This window comes from Suillus fuscotomentosus, assembly GCF_016647785.1.
Source record: "Suillus fuscotomentosus strain FC203 chromosome Unknown F5891scaffold_2, whole genome shotgun sequence".
In the NCBI taxonomy this organism is placed as follows: Eukaryota; Fungi; Basidiomycota; class Agaricomycetes; order Boletales; family Suillaceae; genus Suillus; species Suillus fuscotomentosus.
The window spans coordinates 1656267-1681089 of NW_024539514.1; the positions used below are offsets into that span (position 1 = coordinate 1656267).

Consider the following 24823-nt stretch of genomic DNA (forward strand, 5'->3'; position numbering starts at 1 on the left):
GCCTGTTGACAGAATGTAAGTGCCTTGATGGTTTGTAGTCCTCGACCCATGCTCATGATCCCCATCCCTCGCTGCTGCTCGCCTGTTGACAGCGGGTAAGTGCCTTGATGGTTTGTAGTCCTCGACCCATGCTCATGATCCCCATCCCTCGCTGCTGCTCGCCTGTTGACAGTGGGTAAGTGCCTTGATGGTTTGTAGTCCTCGACCCATGCTCATGATCCCCATCCCTCGCTGCTGCTCGCCTGTTGACAGGACGTAAGTGCCTTGATGGTTTGTAGTCCTCGACCCATGCTCATGATCCCCATCCCTCGCTGCTGCTCGCCTGTTGACAGCGGGTAAGTGCCTTGATGGTTTGTAGTCCTCGACCCATGCTCATGATCCCCATCCCTCGCTGCTGCTCGCCTGTTGACAGAATGTAAGTGCCTTGATGGTTTGTAGTCCTCGACCCATGCTCATGATCCCCATCCCTCGCTGCTGCTTGCCTGTTGACAGAATGTGTGTACTTTTGATGGTTTCTCATCCTCAACCCATGCTGACAATCGCTGCTCCTTACCTGTTGACAGGAAGTAAGTGCCTTGATAGTTTTCTGTCTGCAACTCATGTGGACACGTCTTACATCTTACTATTTTTTTGGCAGGTGGTGCGTGTCTTGATCATATCTTGTATTGAGATGGTGCCGAATAATGTAATGATGTTCACTCGTTTTCATAGCCTAATGTAAGCGCGCTCTATTCCGTCAGATGAGTCGAATCATCATTGCTCATATAATGCTTAGTTCGTTGAGTATCCCTCCCTGATGACTTATTTTCCATGTTCATTCATCTTGCATATTTTCGTGTCCTGTGCAGAATGTGAGTCGTTTGACCTTCATAATGCGAAGCATTCAATGTCTCAATCATTTCGACTGACTCTGTCGATCTGTAGGGTGTAAGTGTATTTCAATTGTCAGTGATTTTAGCCAGATAATCTCTTGTCTTCATCACGTGTTCGCAGAATGTGCGTTGATCATATCTGTCTTACATCATATTACTCCACTGACAGACAATCTTATCTAGCTCGTACGTCCATGAATGGTATTCGCCAATATATAGTGATGCTCATCTGGTTCCAACCCCTGACAGTTTGTAAGTTACCTGAGCATAGCAGTCATTGTCTACAATCTGGTGATTGATTATTCACGACTGTCACGTCAATCAAATAGAATGTGCGTCCCTGTTATTAATCAAATGCCAATTTTCCGCCTCATAATTCTGACATTCCTTTCCTGCAGGGGGCAAGTACTTTCCTCTGTGGAGTCGATTCTGATACCCATACTTTCAACCTGTCGCTAGGCCGCAACCCGCCGAGATGGTATTATCCGCGTCCTCCAGCCCTTGGTAGGTTGGTTTCCCTCCGCATTGATTCCCGGCACTATACGAGTGTGCAATAGGCTGTGAAAAGTTCACTGTTCACTTCTACTGCGAACAGAATGATTCAGACTGGCATCGGTTAGTTCCTCCCCACACGACCGGTTGTAGTCCTAATGACAGGAAGCAGCCACCATTATCGTCCTCGAGTACTCTGCATTTCTCCTGAACAAGTTGGAGGGCTCGGAGCTCGTCGAGTCTGCCGTGGACTACTATTTGAATTCTCCGACGGCTGTCGCAGTGGAGAAAGGAGCGAAAGAGATCTGTCGTCAAGGCTACCACGGAGAGGAACTGGGAAAGAAGGTTCTTGAGTTCATCCTTGAAAATCGCTTGTGTACGTCCCTCTTCTCGTTGTGAACCTGGAAGTCGAAGTTTACCAAAAGCCTGCAGCGAAGGACTTGACAGAAAAGAAGTAGATGATGTTCGGGCCAAGCTTCCTGTTTTTTGATGCGTCTTTCCTCTTGCTATGCGCTCGTGTTGTGTACTATACCAAACACGCCAGCTCTAACTCCTGAGCGGTGTAGTTGTTTCCGATGCCTCCTCCACATGTTATGTACTATTCTCGGCACTGCAGTTTCAACCCTGACGAGTTTTCTATATGAAGTCAAACAGATTGTTGCTGAGGTTACTGGTCCAGTCCATCGTCCGTGACAGATTCCGCAGCCGGTAGTCCTACCACTTAAATGCTACAATTCATCTGCTCTCGCTCTTATCTCCTCGTTGCTGTTACTGTAAGTCACGTCTGCTTTCGATTGTATTCTTTTGCTATCACACCTGCATTGTTTCACCATTATGCACATAACTCGGATGACGCACTATTGAATTGATGATTGCATGAGCACCATTCTGTGTTGTGATGCATCGGACATGCATCAGTGAGTCCTAGCCATAATCAAGCATAATCTGGTTATCGCACTGGATACATATGAAGTATAGGAGTATGATCGAAGTTTGTGGCGAGACTGTAGGGGAGCGTGATCACAAGAGAGCAATGCACTTTTCTCCACCTTGGCCAAGTGTATGTTCTTGTCTGAGTCCTCAACGTCATATTGCTACCGAAATTGTATGACTTTCTCACGTGATTGCCTCAAGTTATTTTATTCAAGACATCGGACTCCTCACTTTACCATACGGACATCAACATCTAAAGTGCCTGCAAACGCTTCACTTGCTGCTAGGTTTGATCTCGGATCGTGCACTCAATAATTTCCAGCACATGTTGGGGTAGATAAGCACCGTCCTTGGCACCTAAGCAACTTGGAGGGTCGGACAATCCAATCAACAGTAATAACCTCCGGTGACGCAGGGTGACCCTTTCAGTTGTCAGCCGTGTGATCATCGATATATTGACGACCTTCCCATTGGACCTTGTCGCTGGTGGTGAATTATCCAGTACAGTGATTCGTGACATCAAATGGAAAGTGCGGCGTCACAAGCTCGACACGATGTCGTACTATTTTCATTAGGACACAGCAAGTCACCAACCCTTAGGAGTTAACGAGATTTAGCCTGCCCTATAAGTATTATACGTTGGTGACCATCAGCCCATCAGCCCATTCCCTCATTCTTTGAATTTCCAATTTGATCTTCACAGTTTGCCACATGTCAGAACTAGAAGCATCTCTCTATGCTCTTTACTGGAATAACAACATATCAGGTTCGTTAATTTTGTCGGAAATGAACCATTGCGCTGAATTCCGTTGTTTTCCAGTTGCTGTCATCACCATGATATCCTATGAATACAGTCAGTAGCTTCCATGAATCTTGCAGTGCTGTTGACCGTAATGTTATCTAGTACTTCAACTCGAGAAAGAGGTACCGAGAAGCTCGTTTTGTCTTCGTCGAGTACTCATGATCATATCATCATAGGTCAAGTTTGTTTGGGTTAGAGTTGATCCTTAATGATACCAAGATCCGGAACTGACTAGATACGCAGGAAAGACAGCGGTCAGTGATGACGTATCTATACCTTGCTGTGAGCTCCACCCTGCCAAAGTGCTTCATGGTTTCCCATTTTTGTTGCTATGTCAGGTTCGATATTTCGGTATTTCGGTTGTAATGTACGTCGCGGTTGTTGTATCCTCCGGTTGATACATTGTATGTTGACGCTGACTTCTAGGTTTTCCGCCACCTGTACGTGACGTAGTGCCGACTGCACCGTAATTAACTGACTAGCGCTAGGGGGAGGTCTAGTTTATATACCTGAGGCAGTGAGTCTGTCTTTCTTTAGAGAATTCTAGGTTGACTAAGATTCAGCCGTACGCAGAATTTCGTTTGACAGCTGATCTGTTGTTGACCGCTTGTTTAGTTGTGAGTATATCGCATTCAACTGAAACTAGCTTTGCTCATGGTGAAATTGAAATAGGTTATGGTGTGTTTCTGTTCATGCAATGGGGTTTCTCTGCATACTCTTGCTTGACGAAAGGTAAGTCACGGACATATGCATACATCCTTCTTACTTCATTACACGTACCCATTTCGCATTTGCAGTCATTCTCATCTGGCGTCTATATGCCCTATACAACCAATCCAAGCCCATACTGTATGTTCTAATGGGCTTGCTTATACCTATCGTCGCGCTCTATATAGCGGTGGATGTATTTTTGTGGAGTCGACCCTCAGCGATCTCAAGTGAGTCTCTACTTCAATCGAATTCTCTGCAAGCTGATTTTTTGGTGCGTAGTACAAGAAATAGCAATAACCTCAAACATCAAGTACTGCACGGCTTTCTTCCACGTCGGACCCATGCTAGCGATATATACTTCCATCCCCGTCTTATGCTATGATGTTTTGCTGGTTGTTCTCGCCATTACCCTCCTGGTGAAGCATTTGAAAGAACGGAAGGAGCTTCGAATGAAACCAAACACCTATATAGTCTTGATCGTCCGATACCATGTCATATACTTTGTCCTGTAAGTCCCCCTTCGTTTGTTGCGTTCTCTGATTCATCGAGTCGTGCTAGGAATCTGGCAGTTCAAATCTTCTCGGCGATATTGTGGGCCAACCTTTCGGTATGGTCTCCCATGATTCTAAAGAGGTCTGCTCTAATGCAGGCATGCACAGACGGAAGTGATGAATGTCATACTGTTGTTCTCGAATACTGCGCCATTTATTATCGTGCCACGTCTTATCATCAGCATTTGGGAAACGCATGCCAACGATAGCTGTGTGCATGTCAGTACAACATTCGAGGATTGCGTCTGTTGGACTTCGCCACCGCCATTGGAGCAGCACGAGATGGAATTCTGTATAGATCCTGACAATATTTCTTGCGTGTAACTATGTACTATTTTCCATTCTATATTTGTTTACTATGTCCTCGGCCACGTCTTGGTACCACCCACGACGGGTTACCAGCAATCAATCAACCTGAGCGCTTTGAACCCAAGTGCAGTCTTCGCGTCGGGTCGATTATGTTGGGGGAACCTCGCTTCGTGTCCATAGACATTTGGGTTCGAAGAGAAGGAGAGAATGTTGGTACGGAGACCTTCCTTTAGTACTCTGTCTATGGTCGGATGGCGCGCTTTGAGTAGCAACGTGGCGTACTCGATCTGCTGAAATCAGCTACAACAAACCTTTGAATACCCATGCCAATTCCACTACCGCCTGGGTCCCGGGAGATATGGAACAAACAGTAGATTGATACTGAAAGATGTATGTGAACCAAGAGACAGATGTATTTTACACAAGATTATTTGTAACAACTTGAAGAAGGAAGGGAGACGTAGTGACAGTGAAAAATGAAGCTATCGAAACGAAATGAGCACCGACTGGACTGAAGGGCCATCATAGGGACGGATAAAAAAGCGCCGGCTTGACCCAGTCCACACCCGGAACGCGCGATGTCTCCCAGGAAGGTTGGCAAAACCAGATCTCCGCTGCGTTGGTCTCTCGACCACATCGTAAGTCTGGCAGCATAGATGGAAATTCTCTGCGCCCAAGCGCTGCAATATGGTTTTAGCATGATTTTCGCAGACAAATCAGATTTAACTCACCGAGAGAGTATGCGTCGGAGAATTCTGACATGTTGGGTTTCAACAAAAACGATCTATGATTTACGACTTCAGCGAACCCAAACCGCGATGACGGGACGGGTCGCAGCAGCTACCGTGGTAAAGATGAGTGATGGTGCCGTAAAACGAATAAGACAAAAGCTTACCCCAGAGATCAAATCCGCAAGAGCTTCATGTAATTCTTTAAAGGCAGGGAACTGTGTGGATGGTCTGTCGCGGTTATGGTTGCACCAAGAAAAGTAAAAAAGTATGTCGTCCTTTGTAACAAAGAGTGACTGACGAGATGATATCAGTAAGATAGCAGCGAAGGAAGACTCAAAACGTGCCTTGTGCTTCTTCGAAACGAGCTCGTAGATGACGCAGCCTAACGACCACCAGTCTGCGGGTGCTCCGTACTTGAACAGACGGGGGCCGGGTATGTTGGGCAGGACCTCAGGTGCCATGGTGTGCGTCGTTCCCGCCTCTTGCGAACAATAATTCCGCCGTCGGTCCAAGGGTCCTTCGTTTTTGTTCACATAACTCAAGCCAAAGTCGGTGATGCGCACATTCTCTCGAGCATCGATCAGGATGTTAGCGGCTTTGATGTCCCGGTGGATGATCCCCATCTCGTGAAGAGCGTTGATCCCAAGGGTCTTCGAAGTCGGAGGAGGCATGAGACGTGAGATGTCGAAGACCAGGAAAGACGACCGCTTACCATTTGCGCAGCCCACCTACCAGAATTTTGGACGCAGTACGCAGGATAACGTTGCAGATAGCTATACAGATCGCTTGCCATCAGGTCCTAGAGACACCCAATGGAGTCAGATGACTGAAACGGGTTGCAGGGGAGGAGGACGCACCATTGCAAAACATATTTTATCCCTGGTCTGGAACGACATCTCGAGGCCCATGAGAAATATAGCCGCGGGGCACGGTAACGCGCATGAAATACGCTTGTACGCTTCGAGTTCGTTCAGAAGAACATCTTTCCTGGATTTGTGCTCAAGATGGTGCTTTGGAAAGACCTTGAGACACAACAAGCGATTCGACGCTACGTCTTCAGCTCCGATCGCCACGCCGTACGCGCCCTGGCCCAATGTGCACCAAACACGAAAGGGGCCATACGTGCATGACACTGGTGTAGTTTGGACCACCTCTGCTGGGCCGGAGTACGTGAAGGTGGAAGCGTGAGCAGGTGCTAGAGGGTCAGCTGGAGGGTCGGCCGGCTCCGAGGCAGAAGGGTGTTGAAGATCGGGGAGCTCTGAGCGAGCATTCGCAATGCCAGCATCGACAATGGTAGACTGTACGGCGGGCGCATTGAATGTAGCGCTAGAAGGTTCAGAAGAAGAAGAAGATTGAGCTATCGACATTTCAGCGACCTTGGCCGACAGATAATGATGAGGCGAAGGGTACGGAAATGCCAAGAAGCGATTCAACGAGGGTATTTAAGAGTTTCTTGGTAGGACCACAACGCGCTTTAAATAATATCAATGAGTTGTGGAGCGTCGATTTGTGAATTGTACCCACAGGGTAATCATGGCGACTAGCCACTGTCGATCACGACGGGGGAGATTGTGGAGATGTGCGCTGTGGAACAGTCAAAACACGCTGCAACCACAGTTGAGCACCAAGCGTCGGCGCACATCCCTGCCAGCTGCCGAGCGGTCAATAACACTTACGATATCAAAACAATGCGATGCCGCAAAAATGTGCATGTCCAAGTCTAGAACGCGAGCGGTCCTAGCACCGAACATTCTAGTCAAGCGCTAACCGCTGCAAGGCATGCTGTTACAGGTGTTTTACTTCTTCTGAATATTTATTTATCAGTGTCGCACGACGGGCCACGAATGGGTATCTTCGGAAGAACCTGCACATTATTCTTCATATACTTATCTCATGAATGTCAAGTTGATGTCCCTAGCCACAGAGTCGGTCGCTCAAGATAGTCTCCGCAGCAACGGTATTGACATTCAAAAAGTATCAATGTACGTTAGCAGAAAGATCGGAGTGATGTATGGACTACACCTTTGGACAGCATTATAAAGGCATGAGATGAAAAGACGGCATTTGAAGGTATTAACAGGGTTGACAATTCAGATTCAAACTTTACATGTTGGCTTGTGTGGACGTGTCGATCACGGCGTGCTCCCATGGAGGTCGCGATTGTGAGTAGGAAAGTAACTGAGTCGTTGAGTTATATTTTGGTTTCGGCTTGATAAATAACGAGGTTGATAACGGGAAAATACATGTAAGAGCAGTAGCTTGATTTGATGAACAAATTGCTCTTGAACGAAGATTAGCATACACTGTGACATGCGGAAAAAAACATACGAAGGGTACAGACACAACAGTTGCCCCGTCACCGGTCACCTGCAAGCTCTCGATCTGAAATAAGAAGCGATGCAGAAGGTGGTCGATATGCAGCACAAGCGACGAACTAGAAGCTGGAAGCCTGTAACGGTAAAGACAAGGAAACAAGGGAGCACGACGATCCCAATGAGGTTGCGGCTGACCCGGACCGGCGACAACCGTGAAAACTCTTCGCGAAAACTCTTCTACTAGGTATGACTCGAATCATGACTCTGCACTATGATAGTATGATTTATATGAATCAAGTCCTGAAGCTTAAAGGCTTGAAGACCACGGAAGTGCCCATGCACGTATGGCATGTGCATGATATTGTCTTGCGCTCGTTCAACTGTCTCTCCCGTTCACAGACTGGGCTACCCAGAAACCGGCTGCTAGTGCAACTTCTACGGAACATATTGTCGACGACGAACTAGAGTAAGCACTATCCTTATATTTTTAGAGGAACCACCCGCTCGAGAAATTGTCAGCCCGCCCCTACTCTTCACTCAAGCGTGCCAATCAGAATTTGACTGCAGTGGGGATTCGGGAATCCAGACACACCGGAAGTTGGAAGCGTCTTGGCCGCACTTGCCACAGTATACGAGTAACGACATCATTGCATCGCCGGGCGTTCTACCAAACTTCCTGAGGGAGCACATACTCATACATGCAAACCCAGTCAGCAACTTCTATACATCACGCGAGCAACGTTTGCTATAAGGAATGGTTGATCACCTTTTAATTCATTGAGTGTCAATGTGCGACTGACTTTCAAATTGTCTGACCTGGTATACTAGCACAGAAATAAATTCAAACCACCATCACTAGCCTGAAATATATGTAGTTACCATTAACTCAGCTATCAACCAGATTGCTTCTGCGGTCCAGAAGTCCCGCAGCTCCGTTCTAGTTCTTCGTTCCTAAGACGCGCTGTGGCAGCTTCCAGCGCCCTCATCCGATGTTCGTCCGTGGTATCGTTACCTCGAAGGTCTGTGCCTCCTAGAACATGAACAAGTGCCTCTACTTCTCCGTCCGACGACGGCTGATATGTGTCTCCTAAATCAGAAAGTCCATGTGTTCCTGCTCTTGCTGCAGCCTCAAATTCTGCAACCTCACGATTGAGCTGAGAATTTAGCTCTTTAAACTAGCAGCGCACGACCGCGGTGTAAACAGGGTATTAGAAGATGATTCTTGATGTACAGGTTGTGACTCACATCATTGTTATGTTCGCCCCACTCATTGTGAGCCAGTTCATGGCACAACACGCGCCTGACCTCCAGGTACGGACGAAATCCATCATACGTATCGAGCCGAATTCGCAGCTTGATGGTACCTCCACTCCCGACGTTAAGACCCAGAAGTCCAGGGTGCTCGTGTGGTGCAAGCTCGGTAAGCAAGCCCACAGAAAAACGATGCTTCTGCATGACATGTAGGACTGCAGGGTCCTTGGAAAGAGTTGTGAGACACTCCGTCGCTGTTTCAGGTCGCGGCAGATGAGTGAGCGCTTCTATACGGTGAAAGCGGTACTGGTGTGACGAAGTAGACGATGACCCGGTCGAACGAAGCTAATTGCCTCTCATCATGATTGATAATCTTGATGATAAGAACAAATGTCAGGACATACCTTGACCTGTGGCTTTAGCGCCCTCTCTCTGAGAATTTGCTCCTTCTTCTGGTGTGCCGAGTCAGCTGCATTCAGTTGTCCGAGTTCTTCTACTGTCGAGCCAAGCATTTGCACTTTGATACCATCGCGAAGACCTGCTTGGGCGATGGTGGGTTCTGGATCTGAGTCATCCTGTCGATGCTGGAATTTCTTTCCTCTATAAATGAGTTTCTGTAATGATGGCGGAACAGAAGTGAGGAGCTCGAGACGGGAGTGGAGAGCAGAGAGAGGGGCGTCATTCGGGAGGAAAACAGTGTGTGATTTCCCGCGAAAGGTAACGGTCAGCATGATATCTTCATGGGACATGATTTCCTTCGGCTGTCTGGTGATAGTTACTGGTCAAGTTGGGACTGCAGCGCCAGCACCGGCCTGTGGATCAAGCTGACTAAAAGCGCTCAGGCTACCGGCGCCAGATTGATTGCCGGTAACCCATCGTAGGTGGTACGGACATAAATAAATATAGAATGAAAGATAGTACATAGTTGCACGAAAACATTGAGCCCTGGACTACGAAGTATCAAGAAATGTTGTCAGCATCTATAGATTCTATACAGACTTCCAGATCGTGCTCCTCCAACGGCGGTGGCGAAGTCCAACAGACGCAATCCTGGAATGTCGTACTGACATGCACACAGCTGTCGTTGGCATGCGTTTCCCAAATGTCGATGATAAGACGTGGCACGATAATAAATGGCGCAGTATCGGAGAACAACAGTACGATATTCATCACTTCCGTCTGTGCATGCCTACATTAGAGCAGACCTCTTTAGAATCATGAAACATCATACCGAAAGATTGGCCCACAATATCGCCGAGAAGATTTGAACTGCTAGATTCCTAGCACGACTCGATGAATGCTTTGAGAGAACGCAACAAACGAAGGGGGACTTACAGGACAAAGTATATGACATGGTATCGGACGATCAAGACTATATAGGTGTTGGGTTTCATTTGAAGTTCCTTCCGTTCTTTCAGGTGCTTCCCGAGGGCGGCAATGGCGAGGACAACTAAGAGGATATCATAGCATATGACGGGGATGGAAGTATATATCGCTAGCATGGGTCCGATGTGGAAGAAAGCCGTGCAGTACTTGATGTTTGGAGTAAGTATTACTTCTTGCGCTACGCACCAAGGCATCAGCTCGGACAGAATTCGATGGAAGTAGAAATTCACTTGAGATCGCTGAGGGTCGACTCCACAAAATTACATCCACCGCTATATAGAGCGCGACGATAGGTATAAACGACCCCAGTAGAACATAAAGTATAGGCTTGGATTGGTTGTACAGGGCGTACAGACGCCAGATGAGGATGACTGCAAATGCGAAATGCGAAATGGGTACGTGTAATGAAGTAAGGATGTATGCATATGAACGTGACTTACCTTTCGTCAAGCAAGAGTATACAGAGAAACCCCATTGCATAAACAGAAAGATGCCATCACCTATTTCAATTTCACCATGGGCAAAGCCAGTTTCAGTTGAAGCAATATACTCACAACTAAACAAGAGGTCAACAGCAGATCAGCTGTCAAACGAAATTCCGACGTACGGCTGAATCTTAGTCGACCTAGAATTCTCTCAAGAAAGACAGACTCACTGCCGCAGGTATATAAACTGGACCTCCCCCTAGCGCCAGTCAGTTAATGACAGCTCAGTCGGTATACCTCACGTACAGGAGGCGGAGATTCTAAAAAACCAGAGTCAACATACAATATCCATCTGAATGATACAATACCGCGACGTACATTGCAACCAGAATACCGAAGTATCGAACCTAACATAGCAACAAAAATGAAAGACCATGAAGCACTTTGGCAGGGTGGAGCTCACAGCAAGATATAGATACGTCATCACCGACCACTGTCTTTCCTGCATATCCAGTCAGTTCCGGATCTTGATATCATCGAGGTTCAGCTCTAACCCAAACAAATTTGACCTATGATAATATGATCATGAGTACTCGACGAAGACAAAACGAGCTTCTCGGTACCTCTTTCTCGAGTTGAAGTACTAGATGACATTACGGTCAACAGCACTGCAAGATTCATGAAAGCTACTGACTGTATTCATAGGATACCATGGTAATGACAGCAACTGGAAAACGAGAAAGTTCAGCACGGCGATTCATTTCCGACAAAACTAACGAACCTGACATGTTGTTATTCCATTGAAGAGCATAGAGAGATTCTTCCAGTTCCGACATGAAACTGTAAAGATCGGATTACAAATTCAAAGAATGAGGTCTTGAGGGATGGGCTGATGGTCGCCAATGTACAATACTTATAGGGCAGACTAAATCTCGTCAACTCCTCAGGGTTGGTGACTTGCTGTGTCCTAATGAAAATAGTATGACATCGTGTCGAGCTTGTGGCGCCGCACTTTTCCATTTGATGTCGCGATTCATTGTACTCGATAATTCACCACCAGCGATAAGACCAAGGTCCAACGGGAAGGTCGTAAGTACGATATTGATGATCACACGGCTGACAACTTGAAGGGTCGCCTGCGTCACCGGTGGCTATAACTGCTTCTCGGGTTGTCCGACCTTCTGGCTTAGGTGGTAAGGGCGGTGCTTATCTACCCCGGCATGTGCTGAAAAACATCAAATGAAGTCCCACCACCATCCAGATTCCATATGACCTTGACAAGCAAGTGCATGATCCGAGATCAAATTTCGAACCTCGAAACAAGCGAAGCGTTTGGAGGCCCTTTGCATGTCGATGTCCGTACGGTAAAGTGATCTCTTGGATAGACATGATCATGATGCCTTGAGGAAGACAATCGTACTTGCTGTACTATTGAAAGACTGCGAAAATGATTAGTAAGAATACCAAATACAGTAACTCCAACTTACCCCCTCGGTCCGGATCAACGAGTATACGTACGCCGTCGGCATTTCCGCAGCTCGCTCCCATATCAACCTCCAAACAGCATGCTGAGCTGATGGAAAATAGAAGGGCAAATCAATCGCTCACTCAATTAATGACGTGCCTGATTTTAACATCCAAATAAAATCATATTAAATGTACGAGTACCCACAGCTAGTTTGCTGATGAGCAGCATTTAGCCAGGCACATAAGGTGAGTCTTGTACATCATGACTAGTCAAAAGCGCCACAGTGCTGTGCCTCTGCTGCATGAGAGCGACTTTACTGCGATGCTATGGTCGCTGATAGTGAATGCACGTTGCCATAGATGCCCATACAAGGATTTTCCTGATGCTGGAGGAACCCGATCAATACATCTCCACGATATTCCAAAGCCACTGATGTGTCCTTGGTGGCGACAATGTACAGTGTCGATATGACACTATGGACTAGTATCAGAGAATGACAAGAGTCCGGGCGAAGGGTTATCACTCTACCTCCTTCGAAGTTAAAATATCATTCGCGCGAGTCCAGCTCGTGATCCTCCAACGTCGGTGGCGAAGTCCAACAGAGGCAATCCTCGAATGTCGTACTGACATGCACACAGTTATCGTTGGCGTGCGCTTCCCAAATGCTGATGATAAGACGTGGCACGATAATAAATGGCGCAGTATCGTTGAACATTAGAAGGAGATTCATCACTGCCGTCTGGGTATGCAGCATTAGAGCACATCTTTCTGGAATCAAGAGAGATCATACCGAAAGGTTGGCCCATAATATCGCCATGAAGATTTGATTTGCCAAATTCCTAGCGTGACTCGATGAATGCTTTGAGAGAACGCAACAAACGAAGGGGAACTTACAGGACAAAGTATATGACATGATATTGGACGATCACGACCACATAGGTGTTAGGTTTCATTCGAAGTTCCTTCCGTTCTTTCAAGTGCTTCCCGAGGGCGGCAATGGCGAGGACAACTAAGAAGATATCATAGCATATGACAGGGATGGAAGTATATATCGCTGGCATGGGTCCGATGTGGAAGAAAGCCGCGCAGTACTTGATGTTTGGGGTTATTATTACTTCTTGTACTACACACCAAGGCATCAGCTTGCACAAAATTCGACCAAAATAGAAATTTACTTGAGATCGCTGAGGGTCGACTCCATAAATATATATCCACCGCTATATAGAGCGCGACGATAGGTATAAACAACACCAGTAGAACATAAAGGACAGGCTTGGATTGGTTGTACAAGGCGTATAGACGCCAGATGAGGATGACTGCAAATGCGAAATGGGTATGCGAGAATGTATGTATACGACCTTGGCTTACCTTCTCCCAAGCAAAAATATACAGAAAGACTCCATTGGATAAACAGAAACATACCATAACCTATTCATTTTCACGATGAGCAAACCTAGTTTCAGTTGAATCTGATATACTGACAACTAAACAAGAGGTCAATAGATCATGCTTAAATTTGGAACTTCTGACGTACGGCTGAAATCTTAGTCAACCTGGAATTCTCTGAAGAAAGAATTGATAGACTCACTGCTTCAGGCATATAAAATAGACCTCCCCCTAGCGCTAGTCAGTTAATGACAGCTCAGTTGGTATACTTCACGTACAGCAGGCGGAGATTCTAAAAGCCAGCGTCAACATACAATATCCATCTGAATGATACAACACCGCGACGTACATTGCAATCAACATACCGAAATATCGTACCTGAAAATAGTAACAAAGGGAAACTATTAAGCACTTTGGCAGGCTGGAACTCACAGCAAGATATAGATACGTCATCACCGACCACTGTCTTTCCTGCATATCCAGTCAGTTCCGGATCTTGATAACGTCGAGGTTGATTTCTAACCCAAACAAACGTGACCTGCGATAATATGATCATGAGTAATCGACCAAGACAAAACGAGCTCTTTGGTACCTCTTTCTCGAACTGAAGCACTAGATAACATTACGTTCAGCTGCACTGCAAGGTTCATGAGAGCTACTGACCGTACTCATAGAATATCAGGGTAATGACTACAACTGAAAAAGGATGAAGTTTAGCACAATGAATCATTTCCGATAAGGCTAACGAACCTGATGTGTTGTTATTCCAGGCAAGAGCATACAGATATTCATCTAGTTCCGGCATAAAACTGTGCAGGTCAAATGGCAGTTTCAAAGAGTAAGGGATGGGTTGCTAATCACTAACGTACCACACTTATAGGGCAGGCTATCGGAATCCCGTTAACTTGCAAGGGTTGTGAACTTGTGACGTTTTAATGAAAACTGTACGACAGCGGAGCTTGCGGTGCCGCACTCTATCGGACGAGTCTGTCCTCAATAATTCGCTACCAACGGAAAGGCCCAAAGGTCGATGATCACACGACTGACAACTTGAAGGGTGACCCTGCGTCACCGGTGGCTGTAACTGCTTCTTAGGTTAGATTCGGTAGCAAGGGCGGTGCTTATCTGCCCCTGCCGGAAAACATCAAAGGAAGTCCCACCACCATTCATATAACCGTGACAAGCGAGTGTATGATTTAAGATCGAACCTCAGAGTAAGCGAAGCGTTTGTAGGCCTTTGACATGTTAACGTCCGTGGTAGAGTGATATTTTGGATAGACATAGTCACAATGCCTTCGTGAAGGCAAGCGCTATCGGGTAAGTACCCCATTTGACATTTATTAAAAGGGAGAAGATGGAGCCATGAGTATATTCGGCCCTGTGGAAGGCATCAGACTATCAGATAGAGCACAAGCATACAGAATCGGTCCAGACTTGCTTACTCGAGGTTAGCCAAATCTGCCGAGGCTGGGATTTGAATTTGAACGCTTGAACACTTGAAGCGTGAGTGCACACCTTGCTCTACCTTGGTCTTGGCTTGAACCTACCGGCATTCAAAAATCATATGCGCGAGTTCTCATGCTGTGGTGGCGATTCGCGAAGCCCAACATGCACGATCCTCAAGCGTCGTTCTGACATATACTTGCAAGAAGTTGTCAAATTTCTGGCGGAATGTAATGAGTACTTTCAACTCACCACGTGTTGTCGGAATGTGAACCCGGGCCAGGGTCAAGTTTTTGACAGAGCTGTCCCCGTAATCAGTCTTTACTATGTCTCTGAGATGTTAAGTGCTTGACGTAGTACCTGTCCCAGGCCCCGACAGTTTGCGTGACATCATGTAAGAAGAGCTCGGCGAAAGCAAAGGGTCAACTTCGTGCTTTCCCAGGGGTCGGTCACCTTTCTACTAAGTCACCAAGGGTTCCTATTCGGGAGTCAGGTCGAGTGAGATCGTTTGACCCCACAGCTGCCACGCTCAACGACTGGCCCATCATCACGTTGTTGCTCAGTATCAGAGCTTACATGTACTCTCATGCGTCGTTATTACTGTAAAGTGGCAAGCAGTGAAAAGTTGTCGAGTGACATGTGACATGTGACCTGTTATTGTTAATTGTGTAATGGTTTCTCAGGTGCCTTCACGCATGTCTATTCAATCGAGCGCCGCCTTGGGAGTTGTATATAATGAGCCGGTCTCTTGCATCGTCTTTTCAAAATTCTAACGTGATAGATATCTGATGGCAAGAAAAAAAACGGCTTGCTTGCAAAACGTTCGTTTCCTATGGTGATTTGATCAGAAGCCGTATAACGTGAAGTTGGAAACAGGCTATTACTAAACCTTATTTCCCCAGCAAGGTCCCGATTTACTACTCATGATCAGCGCTAACTGATCAACATATGTAATGATTGCGGCCTGCTTATGCCCTCATTGCACACGTTGTTCCTGGGTTTGAACGGATCCACCCTACTCCAATTTTCGTAGTGGTATCATAACGATGAGCTGGATGTCTGGCACGCAAGCTGGTATGCAAGGGCTATTGAACGTCACGGCAGATTCGCTGGCTGAGTACTGCGGATTGACTGGCGATCACCAGGCAAATTCAGTGTTTCTCGAATCACAGGTTCGTATCCTACTGGTAACACCATCGTTCTCACCGTTTCTCATCTGCACATCAGCTTGGTTTACTGCAAAGAAATTCATCCCAAAACGTGATCAATTCGTGCGTTTAGCAGCCAAGGTTGTCCCCTTTCCTTGGCTGAACCCTAAGCCTTGCTTCTGTCAGTGAATTTTGCGCCAAGTATCTCTCTGCCCTCGTAGGCGCCTACGATGCGCAAGATGCGGCATTCAATGTACCCATGAGAATGCTCAATGCTATTGCTTACCTGTAAGTCCTCTTCCACTACCTGTCTCGCCCCATTCACACACAGTTTTCAGGCCCTACTTCGCTAGGTTTCTATTAACCGCGGCCAAAACGTCTATTTGCAAGACTCAAGCGCATCGCATGGCCACTGCGTCTTCAGCTCCAGCAGATCCTGTGCACATCGTAGAAATGTGCCAGTTTCTCTCGACCCTCTTAGCCCTGCAGGGCACGAATTCCGTCAGCGAGGAAGACAAACAAGCGCTTCTCCCAAAACTGCGTGAGTGGAATAGGAAATACCAAAAGCAACAGATTACGCGTTGCCTCAAGCAACTGGAGGATGATCCGTGAGTTACCCGTTCGTCGCCGAGAAAGGTAGTGACAAACCCCAAACAAGGGAGACAACGATCCTGGCAGGTGGTCTGAAACAACACTGTGAAAGCTCTCTCAATGAATGCGGCCTTGATGGCTGTGGAAAGTCCGGAACTTCGAAGCTCTTGCAATGCTCTCGGTATGATCATATTTTCGTTCTTTAGTTCATCTGGATCTCACCACGCCACAGGTGCAAAACAGCTGTTTATGCAAGTACCTACACGTCTATCTCTTGTGTCTGTCTCACTATGCTTTACCAACAGTGCGACCGTGATCACCAGAAAAAATCTTGGCCATCTCATAAAGCAACGTGTTTCCTAGCGGTCTTTTGAGAAAATGTGGAGCCCGGATCACGGGTTGAGACTTGGTACAGTCTCTGTAGTATATTCATGTCTGACGACCAGTCTGTTACTTGTTTGCGCAAAAGTACAGAAAGAAGCCCCCACTCATGAAGCGGATTGCTCGACTGGCATAGCCATATGAACATCAGTGGAACCTGGCTCTTTCATAGAACCAGCGCTTGTAACCTCAGTCGCAACATCCTCCGTTTCATGAGCAAGTAAATCTGCATCCGTTTCCATCTCTGCCAGGGCGCGCCTGAAAGCAACGTGTTCTCGTGAAATATATGAAGAATGAGAAGAGGACTCACTGGAAAGCTTCCCGGCATTGTTTCTTAATCCTGGGGGTTTTCCACTTTTGGACCACCGAAGTTGGCGAAAGTAGAGAAGCATCGACCGCTAATAAGAGAATCAGCAGTGACACACACAACACTACTGGCACTTACCATTATCTTCACCCAGTAACAACATATGGCCAGTGGTGACCCATGTCCTGTTCAGATGATCAGCAAAATCCAACTGTTCATTTTCAGATGTACCATGAACTTGTGGGATCATAGAATTGTACGATATGACGAGAATGATCTTGAGGTTTCTTCTTCTTGACGTCTTCTGGAATCGATGGGTCATCTGGCTCCCAAACGACTGCAGGCCACCATGGATACGTATCTAATGAAGCGATATCAGTAAGAGTCTGTAGACTGCCGAATTCCATTTATCGAGGTCTGACCTGCTTTAGCCCAAACTGATAAGGAACCATCGTCAGATGAGAAATCTGTGAAGATATCGGCCGACATACCAAGAGTGCCACACTCTAACTGTTTTCCCGGTTCAAGGACAACAAGCGCTTTCCCTGTGGTAACGAGATTGGCTGGCGCGCGTTGCAGTTGACGCGTTCCAGCGAGCTTTACGTCGGGTATGGTATTGGATGTAGTCGCCTCGCCCCGTGTCACAGGCTTCTCATCAGTATCACTGTCCAGCTCGCTCAGAGAAGATAAATCGGATACGTCATCTTGAGTGGTCCCGACGTTGGTTTTCGGGATCTCAGCGTTGGCTTGCGGAAGGCCTTGGGTAGCTGCAGCTGCAGCTGCCGCCGCAGCCGCCTTTTCTGCTTTCCGCTGCCTTGCTTTTTCCCGCCGAAGTTTGGGCGTGTCTAACTCCTCCACGACAATCTTCCCGTTTTCGACATTGATCTTCGTGTTTGGTCGTACGGGGATCTTGGCTATACGCGCTTCTAACTCTGATCGTGTCTCCTCCCTATCCTTTTCTAACTCTGTGACCTTTAGCTGGATTATTACCTGCGGTTGAACTTCTGGTTGAGGTTCGGGTTCTGGCAGTAAGTAGTCGCCTCTCCGGTTGAACTTCCGGTTGAACTTCCAGTTGACGTTCAGGTTCTGGTAGTAGTTGCCTCTCCGGTTGAACTTCCGGTTGAGGTTCGGGTTCTGTTAGTAGCTGCCTCTCCAATTCTTCCTCCTGGTGCTTCTCTGGAATATCAAGAGCCATGGGTGCCTCCATCTCTTCATTGATGACATGGTCTAACTCTGCCTGCGCATCCATGTCAGGGGCAGCAGCACTCGCCTCGGACATTACTCCAGATTTGACATCCATCTCCACTTTCTCTTCTACAGACAAGCCAGAAGGCCCAGAAATCTCGTCCAGAGTCTGATTATCTGATGCGTTTGTGCTGAATACAGACAACCTCGACATCCCACGATCTTCATTACGACGATCAGTTTAAGAAAACAGCAAAGAAGATATCGACTTACCCATCTTCTTTTTCTTAGGTGGAAGTGGAGCCCTCTCTACGGGCTGGCGTCCGCCCCTCCGTTGTCCCGACGGTAAAATCCATCCGGCATCAAACATTTTGAATAATCCCTGACTGTCTACATCTGTGACCATGGGTGGCGTTTCTGCTTGCCCAGGCATTGCACTCTGCCGGCGTCGTTTCTTTGGTGGTTCAGAAGCTACTTTCTGATCACCCTCGATTATTCCCAGCTCAGGTTCGGCAGTGGATTGAGGTTCGGGTTCAAAGCCAGCCTCAGCCTCGAAAGCTGCGGCTGCCGCATGAGCTCGGCGAGTTCGCGGGGCACGGAAGCCTGGGGAGGTGTCCAGAGGACCAGGTTCAACAGTTTTGGGTATGCGCTTCTTTTTGGATACCTTGGATTTCGGAGGCGGTGGAGGAGATGGAGCTGGGGCAGGAGGCGGTGGGGGCTTCACGAGCGGAAGTTCGAAGCTGAATAGTGATGAGATGGGATCGGTATGAAGAAGAAGATTAGTGTTATCTTGAATGTCTTGAGTCGACGTCAGTAGCTGGAGTGTTTCCATCAAAGGTTCTAGGTCTCCGATTGACACCTGGGAGAGAACGGAGGAGTCGGAAGGATCAGGGGGAGTAAGGGGTGAGTGATTGTAGGCCAGGGAATTGAGTTCCTGAAGGATGGGTTGACTGCTTATTTGTATTCTTTGTGCGGTCTTGTAGAAAGATGTACCAGGCTTGTTGTACAGGATTGCATTAGACAGTACCAACTCGATGTCACTCTGAGAGATGTTAAAAACGAAAGCGTAAAACTAGCCTAAGCATGGCTCACCTTGAAACCCTCTAGGTCCCAGTACTCGTGACGATCAAGCTTCCCATCGATCGCATCCCAGGTCATGGGCGTTTTCACGACATCATAGTAGTCGGGGACCTCCGTCCTTGATACCGGATGCTTGAAGAGACTGTGACGGTCAAGACTTATGAAGTGTCAGCGTTTCAATCTCAAGACTTGGAGCACCGCGTACGCAAGAACCTTCTCAAACGCAAGCCGGAGTAGTGCCTCGTGAGGGAAGAGTGCAATCTCGAGCACTTTCTGGATGCTCTCAGTCTGTGCAAGCTTCCGGCTCTCCCGTCTGCGAGTTTGTAGCGTCAATTCACGAACAGACTCCAGATCTCTGCGCAGATTTTTCAAGTACTGCACGAACATTAGCCATTGCAGAAGAAACAGAAAGAAAAATGGACCTCTAGTTTCATAGTCTTTTCCTCTTCGGTCTGTACTTTCCCCGAGTTTGACGCTGTCCATGGTTCGAGATGCAGTCTCTTCAACAGCTGGCGCCCCCCGCCTCGCTTCACGCTTCAAGCTCCAATATTTACAAACCATATATACAAATTCGTTTTTCTTGCGCACATTCACCTTAGTGATATAATTCAGAATGCGTTCAACAATGATGTGTGGCACAAGCGGTGGGCCGGTCTTGTAAGTTTTGGCATATGCACGAGCAGATTTGGACAGCTTGGAACTGGGGCTAGTCATCTGGCCGTCTTGTGCAAGAGCTTTTAGGCGAACGTCTTGCTGCTCTTTCTATATAAAAAAAGTAAGATGAGTGGTTTCCAATGTAAGGGAGACGACATTGCATACAGGAAGGTGCTTCTCGCAATAGCATGCCAGCGTACCAGGTTCAGATCCCTGCGAGCTCTTCATTGGCATGAGTAACCTTTCCTTGCGAGCGCAGGTTGTGTGGAAGGCCAGGAAGCATGAGTTCTTTGTACATTGGATGCATGCACCCTGGCGAATGCCACATATTGAGCATTTCTGGATAGAGTGTCAATGGACGAAAGAAGCATAAGACGAAACAAAAACTTACTAATTTCCAGCGCTGCTTCGGAATTTTGTCAGATCCAGTGATAGGCTCCATGAATACCTCATTTGCCACCCGCGTCTCGGGTATCCAAATAGCACACAGAAGATGGGCCCAGTCACCAAATACTGTTTGTTTGAACGCTCCCCCCTCGTTGGGGCAAAGTATGCATGACTGAATGTCCGTTAGTGAAATATGCATGCCCTTTCAAAATCTCCTCACCACTAGATTCTCAGGGGAGACGGTGCACTTGCGACATAACCACTGGCCTTCGGGTATGTACGGGACTCCATAGCAGTCTGTTGGTACATGAGTGAAATGATATGTTCAAAAGTTCGAGGGAAATACCCTGATGAACAGCGAGGTTACAGCCGTCACAAAATACGATAGCATTACTGTTTTCTCCCTCGGAATCGTCACAAATGGCGCAAGTCGAATCTTCAGAAGGCATGGCATAATCAGATTTGGGTATATTCTTGGTCTGCATAGTGGCAAAGTGAGAAGAGTCTATACATGGTACAGAGGGGCGTACCAAATCAAAGTACTCTTTCTCCAGGCGATCCATGATAATCTCAAAAGTCTCGTACGTGACCGCATTCAGTTGATCTTTCTTCCTTTCAACGTTCGCTGCGTCAAGCCATTCCTGATCTGCTCTAATATATTGGTAAAGTGAAGGAGGGTAAGAGAGTGCCCACCTTGGTCGTCCATGTCATATTCTACCTGAATGGCAAGGTCTTTCTCAAGAGGCTCTATTTTGTGTCAAATGAATCGTTTATTACACGTGAACATGCTCACCGATGTACCGAATGTAATGATCCGGTCTCAGGAATTCAGTGAAGTCGTTGTCTGCAAAGGAATTGGCTCGAGTAGTTTGACAAAGCGTAGACTACATACATCCATAAGATCTAGCTTGTAGGTCGTGCACTCCAGCAGGTTGGTTGATATCATCATCCTGGACGATAATAAATGACACTTTAGGCAGTGGTACTTGAGCAGCAGGGGATTTGAAGCCGCGAGCCATGGTGTGGCAAACGAAGAAAGCAAAGTGAAGAGTCTGGAGAGACTTCTGAGCCACCGCTCAAAGCTTGCGTACTAGGTTTCGAGTCGCTCACTAGGCAAGCCAAAAAGAAACAGCAAGAAACTCATTCAAATGCTGATGCGGCAGCTTTCAAGTTAGCCCAAGAGTCGTAACCGTGACCTAACACATCATGTGACCTCTGTGTACGGCTTTGGCGGCAGACACTTTCAACACCTTGGATCAACCTTGGATAAGTATAAAATCAAATATAAAATCGCATGCGAAATCGCAAATGGCTGAACTTAAGCAGTTCAAGCTGAATTTGAATGTGCTATACAAAATGTGATGTTCAAGTATAGCTAAAATTTGCGCCGATTTCGAATGTAATTTTTATGTATGTGACTTATTCAAGCTGAAATATATATGAGATATGTATATGACCACCCAAGTGTTTTGTACAACATTCAAAGCACTAAATATTGACTCCGATGGGGCCCCAGGCTGATGGAGTGGAAATATCGGTCGCTCGCCGGTTTAATAATGATCGGCGGCCCCGCCCGCCCACGGCCCGCCTTCAAGTATGCGTTCTTAGCAAAATATGAAAGGTCTGATGAGTAGAATAAGATAAGAGCCTGCCTTACACGGCCTCGATCGATCTCGGAAGTGTAGCTGCGGAATAAGTGTTCCAGATGTGTTTTACAAACTCAGTTTCCATACTTCTGAAGTGGTCTTTCAGGACAGCAGAACATAACATGGCTAGGAAGCTCAGAATATTGAAATGACTGGCACTCGCTAGTACCTCTCACAACGCATTGCAACTAAGCACTCGAAACGTAGATTTTCTTTATCGAAGTGGGCTAATTGACCGGCACATTTTCCATGAGATTCACATAGTACCTTCCCTGAGAGCGCAAAAGTTTGTGATCTGCCACTATTCTGACTATATCGCAGTTGTGATCTTCTCGAGTCCCCGACAACTTAGCACTGGAATCATGTTTCTATAGAGTAGATGTACAAACTTGCCTAGAATACGTATTGCGAACGCAACACGAGCGAAAATTCGTACAATCTTTAGTGTGTTCAATATACAGTGTCGGGATATCCGTAACTGTTCAGTGGTTTGGACGTGCTGAGGTCTTTCACCAACCAAACCAATTTTGCACATGCGGCGAAGTTGTCGACATACTGTCATACAACTTACTGCCTGAACGCATATTGCGTTCTAATGAAGACGACCGGCGTCTTGCGGCATGGCACATGACATCTGTCATGACCTCCAAGGGGAAGGAGGGATTATGACGCCACTTTGAGAGACTCGTTTGCGCAGAGTGTTTCAGCAAAAACCTTGAAATCGGCCTTCGGTGCGCGCCCCGGCTGCATGTCGATCGATTAACCAAATTGTTCTTGGATCAAAGTTATGTTACCTACCTTGAGGGCATAGATCACAACCTCATCTTTGGGTTCCTTCCCCTCAGCAGCGACCTGCTCCATCAGCACGACTCGAAGAATACTTTCACCTGCATCATAATGGCACCGCACTGCAGACCGCAAGGCTACGTTCATCGACACCTGGCCCAGGGGGTCCCGTCTGAATACTGATACACCGCACGTGATCAATATCAACAGTTTGCAAGGAATATATACTTACGCAAGCGCGTTCGTTCGTCCTGCGTAAGGACTTTGATATGTCCAAAGTTACCATTTGTGAATTCTTTGCGTCCGCGCTTTATGAAGATTTTGACACCTTTGAGCTCGGAAGATACGGATTCGTCTTCTTCACCGGTTACAACTAGGGATACCATAGATTAATGAAGTGGTCAGGTCGTTGTAGGCGGTGACCCACGTGATGATACTTTTGATGATGTGGATGCCTGTGTACGGTCACCTAGAGCACCGGCCGAAGACGTCTCAGCAACTTCATTTGGAGACGGCGAGATCGCATTATCGTTCGGACACAGCACAGGTGCGTTATCAACAGGAAAGTTTCGAGTACGAGATTCGCCGCATCGCCAAGCAGGTGTGAACGCCGACGTAGATGACGGGAAGGGAGTGTTGGAATACTTGGTGAAGGGGGATTTAGTGTTTGCGAAAGATGAGAATGCAGTGACATTCGGACCAGGAGTAACTGGCCTGGGAGCTGACGGTGGTGGCGGTGTAACGGGGCGAGGCTCACTGGGCTCATTGGTCCCCACTGATTGAGACTGACTCTCGGGATGCTTATGCTGTAACTCGGCCTCCTCTGTCTGTGGTTCGGCTGGCTGAGTATTTTCGTTAGCAATGATAGCCGGTGGTGTGTGTGCTTCTGGAGCGGGCTGCAGAAGATTAATTTGAGTCACCTGGTGCACGATCAAATTGAATCTTAACTTTACCTCATTAGCGCTTGGGGCGACGTCTTCGACTTGCGCGGCCCCAACTTGAGCAACTGTGGACACTTCTTGTTGGACAGCTGGTTCAGGATGGGGTGCCGCATTCTGGGCCTCTTGATATGAAGGAGGTGGGATGACAACTTCCCACTCCTAGCAGAATTTGCTCAACAAATGAAGACAATATCATCGTCTTCGATTAAAACTTACTTCCTCCTCGTGGTCGTTGGGAGGTGTTCTGCTCCTTTTGACGGGTCTCTCCTGTTCTTCCTCGGATTCGGCATCAGATTCATCGAGCTTACGCTTGAGAGACTTCTCCTCGCTGAGTCCGCGTTATGGATTACTACTACTCGGCTGGGTTGCGTGACTCACGGTTCGACATCGACGTGCCTTGGTTGAGCGCCCAGGGAGGAGGCCCTACGAGCACATGCGTAGCCGAAGGTGGCCGCAAAGGTCGCGATCCCACAGAACGCAAACTGGAATTCGGTAATGGGGAGCATGATTTGATAGATCTGCGAGTAACCTGAAATGGATTAGGGTACGAATATACCCGTAAGGCTAGACAACTGTGGTTATTGCTTGGTATGTATTCAGTCACCAGGACGTGAATATAGTGGCTCTGCTATTGAAGAGCTA

General features: G+C 47.2%; 9 protein-coding genes across 9 annotated transcripts; 3 read left to right on the forward strand and 6 right to left on the reverse strand.

Moving 5' to 3' along the window:
• Positions 1-775: 775 nt before the first annotated feature.
• Positions 776-1822, forward strand: F5891DRAFT_998264 (uncharacterized protein; the record flags this gene model as incomplete). The annotated part of the gene is given in 7 exon segments (XM_041378483.1): positions 776-852; positions 870-874; positions 1001-1124; positions 1227-1277; positions 1430-1487; positions 1537-1740; positions 1797-1822. 4 exon segments carry the CDS (start codon positions 1227-1229, stop codon positions 1820-1822), a joined length of 339 nt encoding a protein of 112 aa, XP_041233587.1. The 5' UTR covers positions 776-852; positions 870-874; positions 1001-1124.
• A 1042-nt stretch (positions 1823-2864) lies between these two features.
• F5891DRAFT_222564 (uncharacterized protein) lies at positions 2865-4808 on the forward strand. The gene is made up of 13 exons (XM_041370976.1): positions 2865-3063; positions 3118-3150; positions 3202-3221; positions 3276-3290; positions 3343-3381; positions 3438-3466; positions 3526-3539; positions 3588-3620; positions 3772-3831; positions 3897-4037; positions 4090-4318; positions 4369-4417; positions 4470-4808. The coding sequence occupies exons 1-13, from the start codon at positions 3009-3011 to the stop codon at positions 4683-4685; spliced, it is 933 nt and encodes a 310-aa protein (XP_041233588.1). The 5' UTR covers positions 2865-3008; the 3' UTR covers positions 4686-4808.
• Positions 4809-5114: 306 nt separating this feature from the next.
• Positions 5115-6279, reverse strand: F5891DRAFT_998280 (kinase-like domain-containing protein). The gene is made up of 7 exons (XM_041378484.1): positions 6259-6279; positions 6114-6200; positions 5746-6051; positions 5566-5694; positions 5405-5510; positions 5378-5379; positions 5115-5351 (listed from the first exon to the last, which is right to left on the reverse strand). Exons 1-7 carry the CDS (start codon positions 6259-6261, stop codon positions 5193-5195), a joined length of 792 nt encoding a protein of 263 aa, XP_041233589.1. The 5' UTR covers positions 6262-6279; the 3' UTR covers positions 5115-5192.
• A 2151-nt stretch (positions 6280-8430) lies between these two features.
• F5891DRAFT_998287 (WLM-domain-containing protein) lies at positions 8431-9791 on the reverse strand. The gene is made up of 3 exons (XM_041378485.1): positions 9372-9791; positions 8962-9312; positions 8431-8891 (listed from the first exon to the last, which is right to left on the reverse strand). Exons 1-3 carry the CDS (start codon positions 9714-9716, stop codon positions 8610-8612), a joined length of 978 nt encoding a protein of 325 aa, XP_041233590.1. The 5' UTR covers positions 9717-9791; the 3' UTR covers positions 8431-8609.
• A 136-nt stretch (positions 9792-9927) lies between these two features.
• Positions 9928-11891, reverse strand: F5891DRAFT_1220843 (uncharacterized protein; the record flags this gene model as incomplete). The annotated part of the gene is made up of 14 exons (XM_041369413.1): positions 11560-11891; positions 11473-11505; positions 11402-11421; positions 11333-11347; positions 11242-11280; positions 11147-11185; positions 11085-11098; positions 11032-11037; positions 10961-10978; positions 10794-10909; positions 10584-10724; positions 10303-10531; positions 10199-10247; positions 9928-10146 (listed from the first exon to the last, which is right to left on the reverse strand). The coding sequence occupies exons 1-14, from the start codon at positions 11612-11614 to the stop codon at positions 9928-9930; spliced, it is 993 nt and encodes a 330-aa protein (XP_041233591.1). The 5' UTR covers positions 11615-11891.
• A 1573-nt stretch (positions 11892-13464) lies between these two features.
• Positions 13465-14717, reverse strand: F5891DRAFT_998298 (uncharacterized protein). Its single transcript, XM_041378486.1, has 12 exons — positions 14502-14717; positions 14383-14441; positions 14296-14328; positions 14225-14244; positions 14156-14170; positions 14065-14103; positions 13982-14010; positions 13911-13924; positions 13835-13863; positions 13729-13771; positions 13615-13674; positions 13465-13562 (listed from the first exon to the last, which is right to left on the reverse strand). Exons 2-10 carry the CDS (start codon positions 14435-14437, stop codon positions 13757-13759), a joined length of 249 nt encoding a protein of 82 aa, XP_041233592.1. The 5' UTR covers positions 14438-14441; positions 14502-14717; the 3' UTR covers positions 13465-13562; positions 13615-13674; positions 13729-13756.
• A 1172-nt stretch (positions 14718-15889) lies between these two features.
• F5891DRAFT_1220845 (uncharacterized protein) lies at positions 15890-17188 on the forward strand (the record flags this gene model as incomplete). The annotated part of the gene is made up of 6 exons (XM_041369414.1): positions 15890-16247; positions 16303-16346; positions 16410-16511; positions 16562-16831; positions 16882-17011; positions 17120-17188. Exons 1-6 carry the CDS (start codon positions 16122-16124, stop codon positions 17186-17188), a joined length of 741 nt encoding a protein of 246 aa, XP_041233593.1. The 5' UTR covers positions 15890-16121.
• F5891DRAFT_998330 (bromodomain-containing protein) lies at positions 17048-21979 on the reverse strand. Its single transcript, XM_041378487.1, has 20 exons — positions 21919-21979; positions 21701-21860; positions 21602-21652; positions 21502-21555; positions 21339-21454; positions 21155-21287; positions 21029-21105; positions 20813-20980; positions 20587-20760; positions 20326-20529; positions 20190-20276; positions 19973-20142; positions 19780-19924; positions 18961-19729; positions 18580-18909; positions 17994-18524; positions 17734-17863; positions 17641-17687; positions 17506-17593; positions 17048-17453 (listed from the first exon to the last, which is right to left on the reverse strand). The coding sequence occupies exons 2-20, from the start codon at positions 21825-21827 to the stop codon at positions 17303-17305; spliced, it is 3552 nt and encodes a 1183-aa protein (XP_041233594.1). The 5' UTR covers positions 21828-21860; positions 21919-21979; the 3' UTR covers positions 17048-17302.
• A 1138-nt stretch (positions 21980-23117) lies between these two features.
• Positions 23118-24687, reverse strand: F5891DRAFT_974604 (uncharacterized protein; the record flags this gene model as incomplete). The annotated part of the gene is made up of 7 exons (XM_041376469.1): positions 23118-23198; positions 23253-23419; positions 23473-23613; positions 23668-24136; positions 24194-24340; positions 24398-24509; positions 24560-24687. The coding sequence occupies 7 exons, from the start codon at positions 24685-24687 to the stop codon at positions 23118-23120; spliced, it is 1245 nt and encodes a 414-aa protein (XP_041233595.1).
• Positions 24688-24823: the final 136 nt, after the last annotated feature.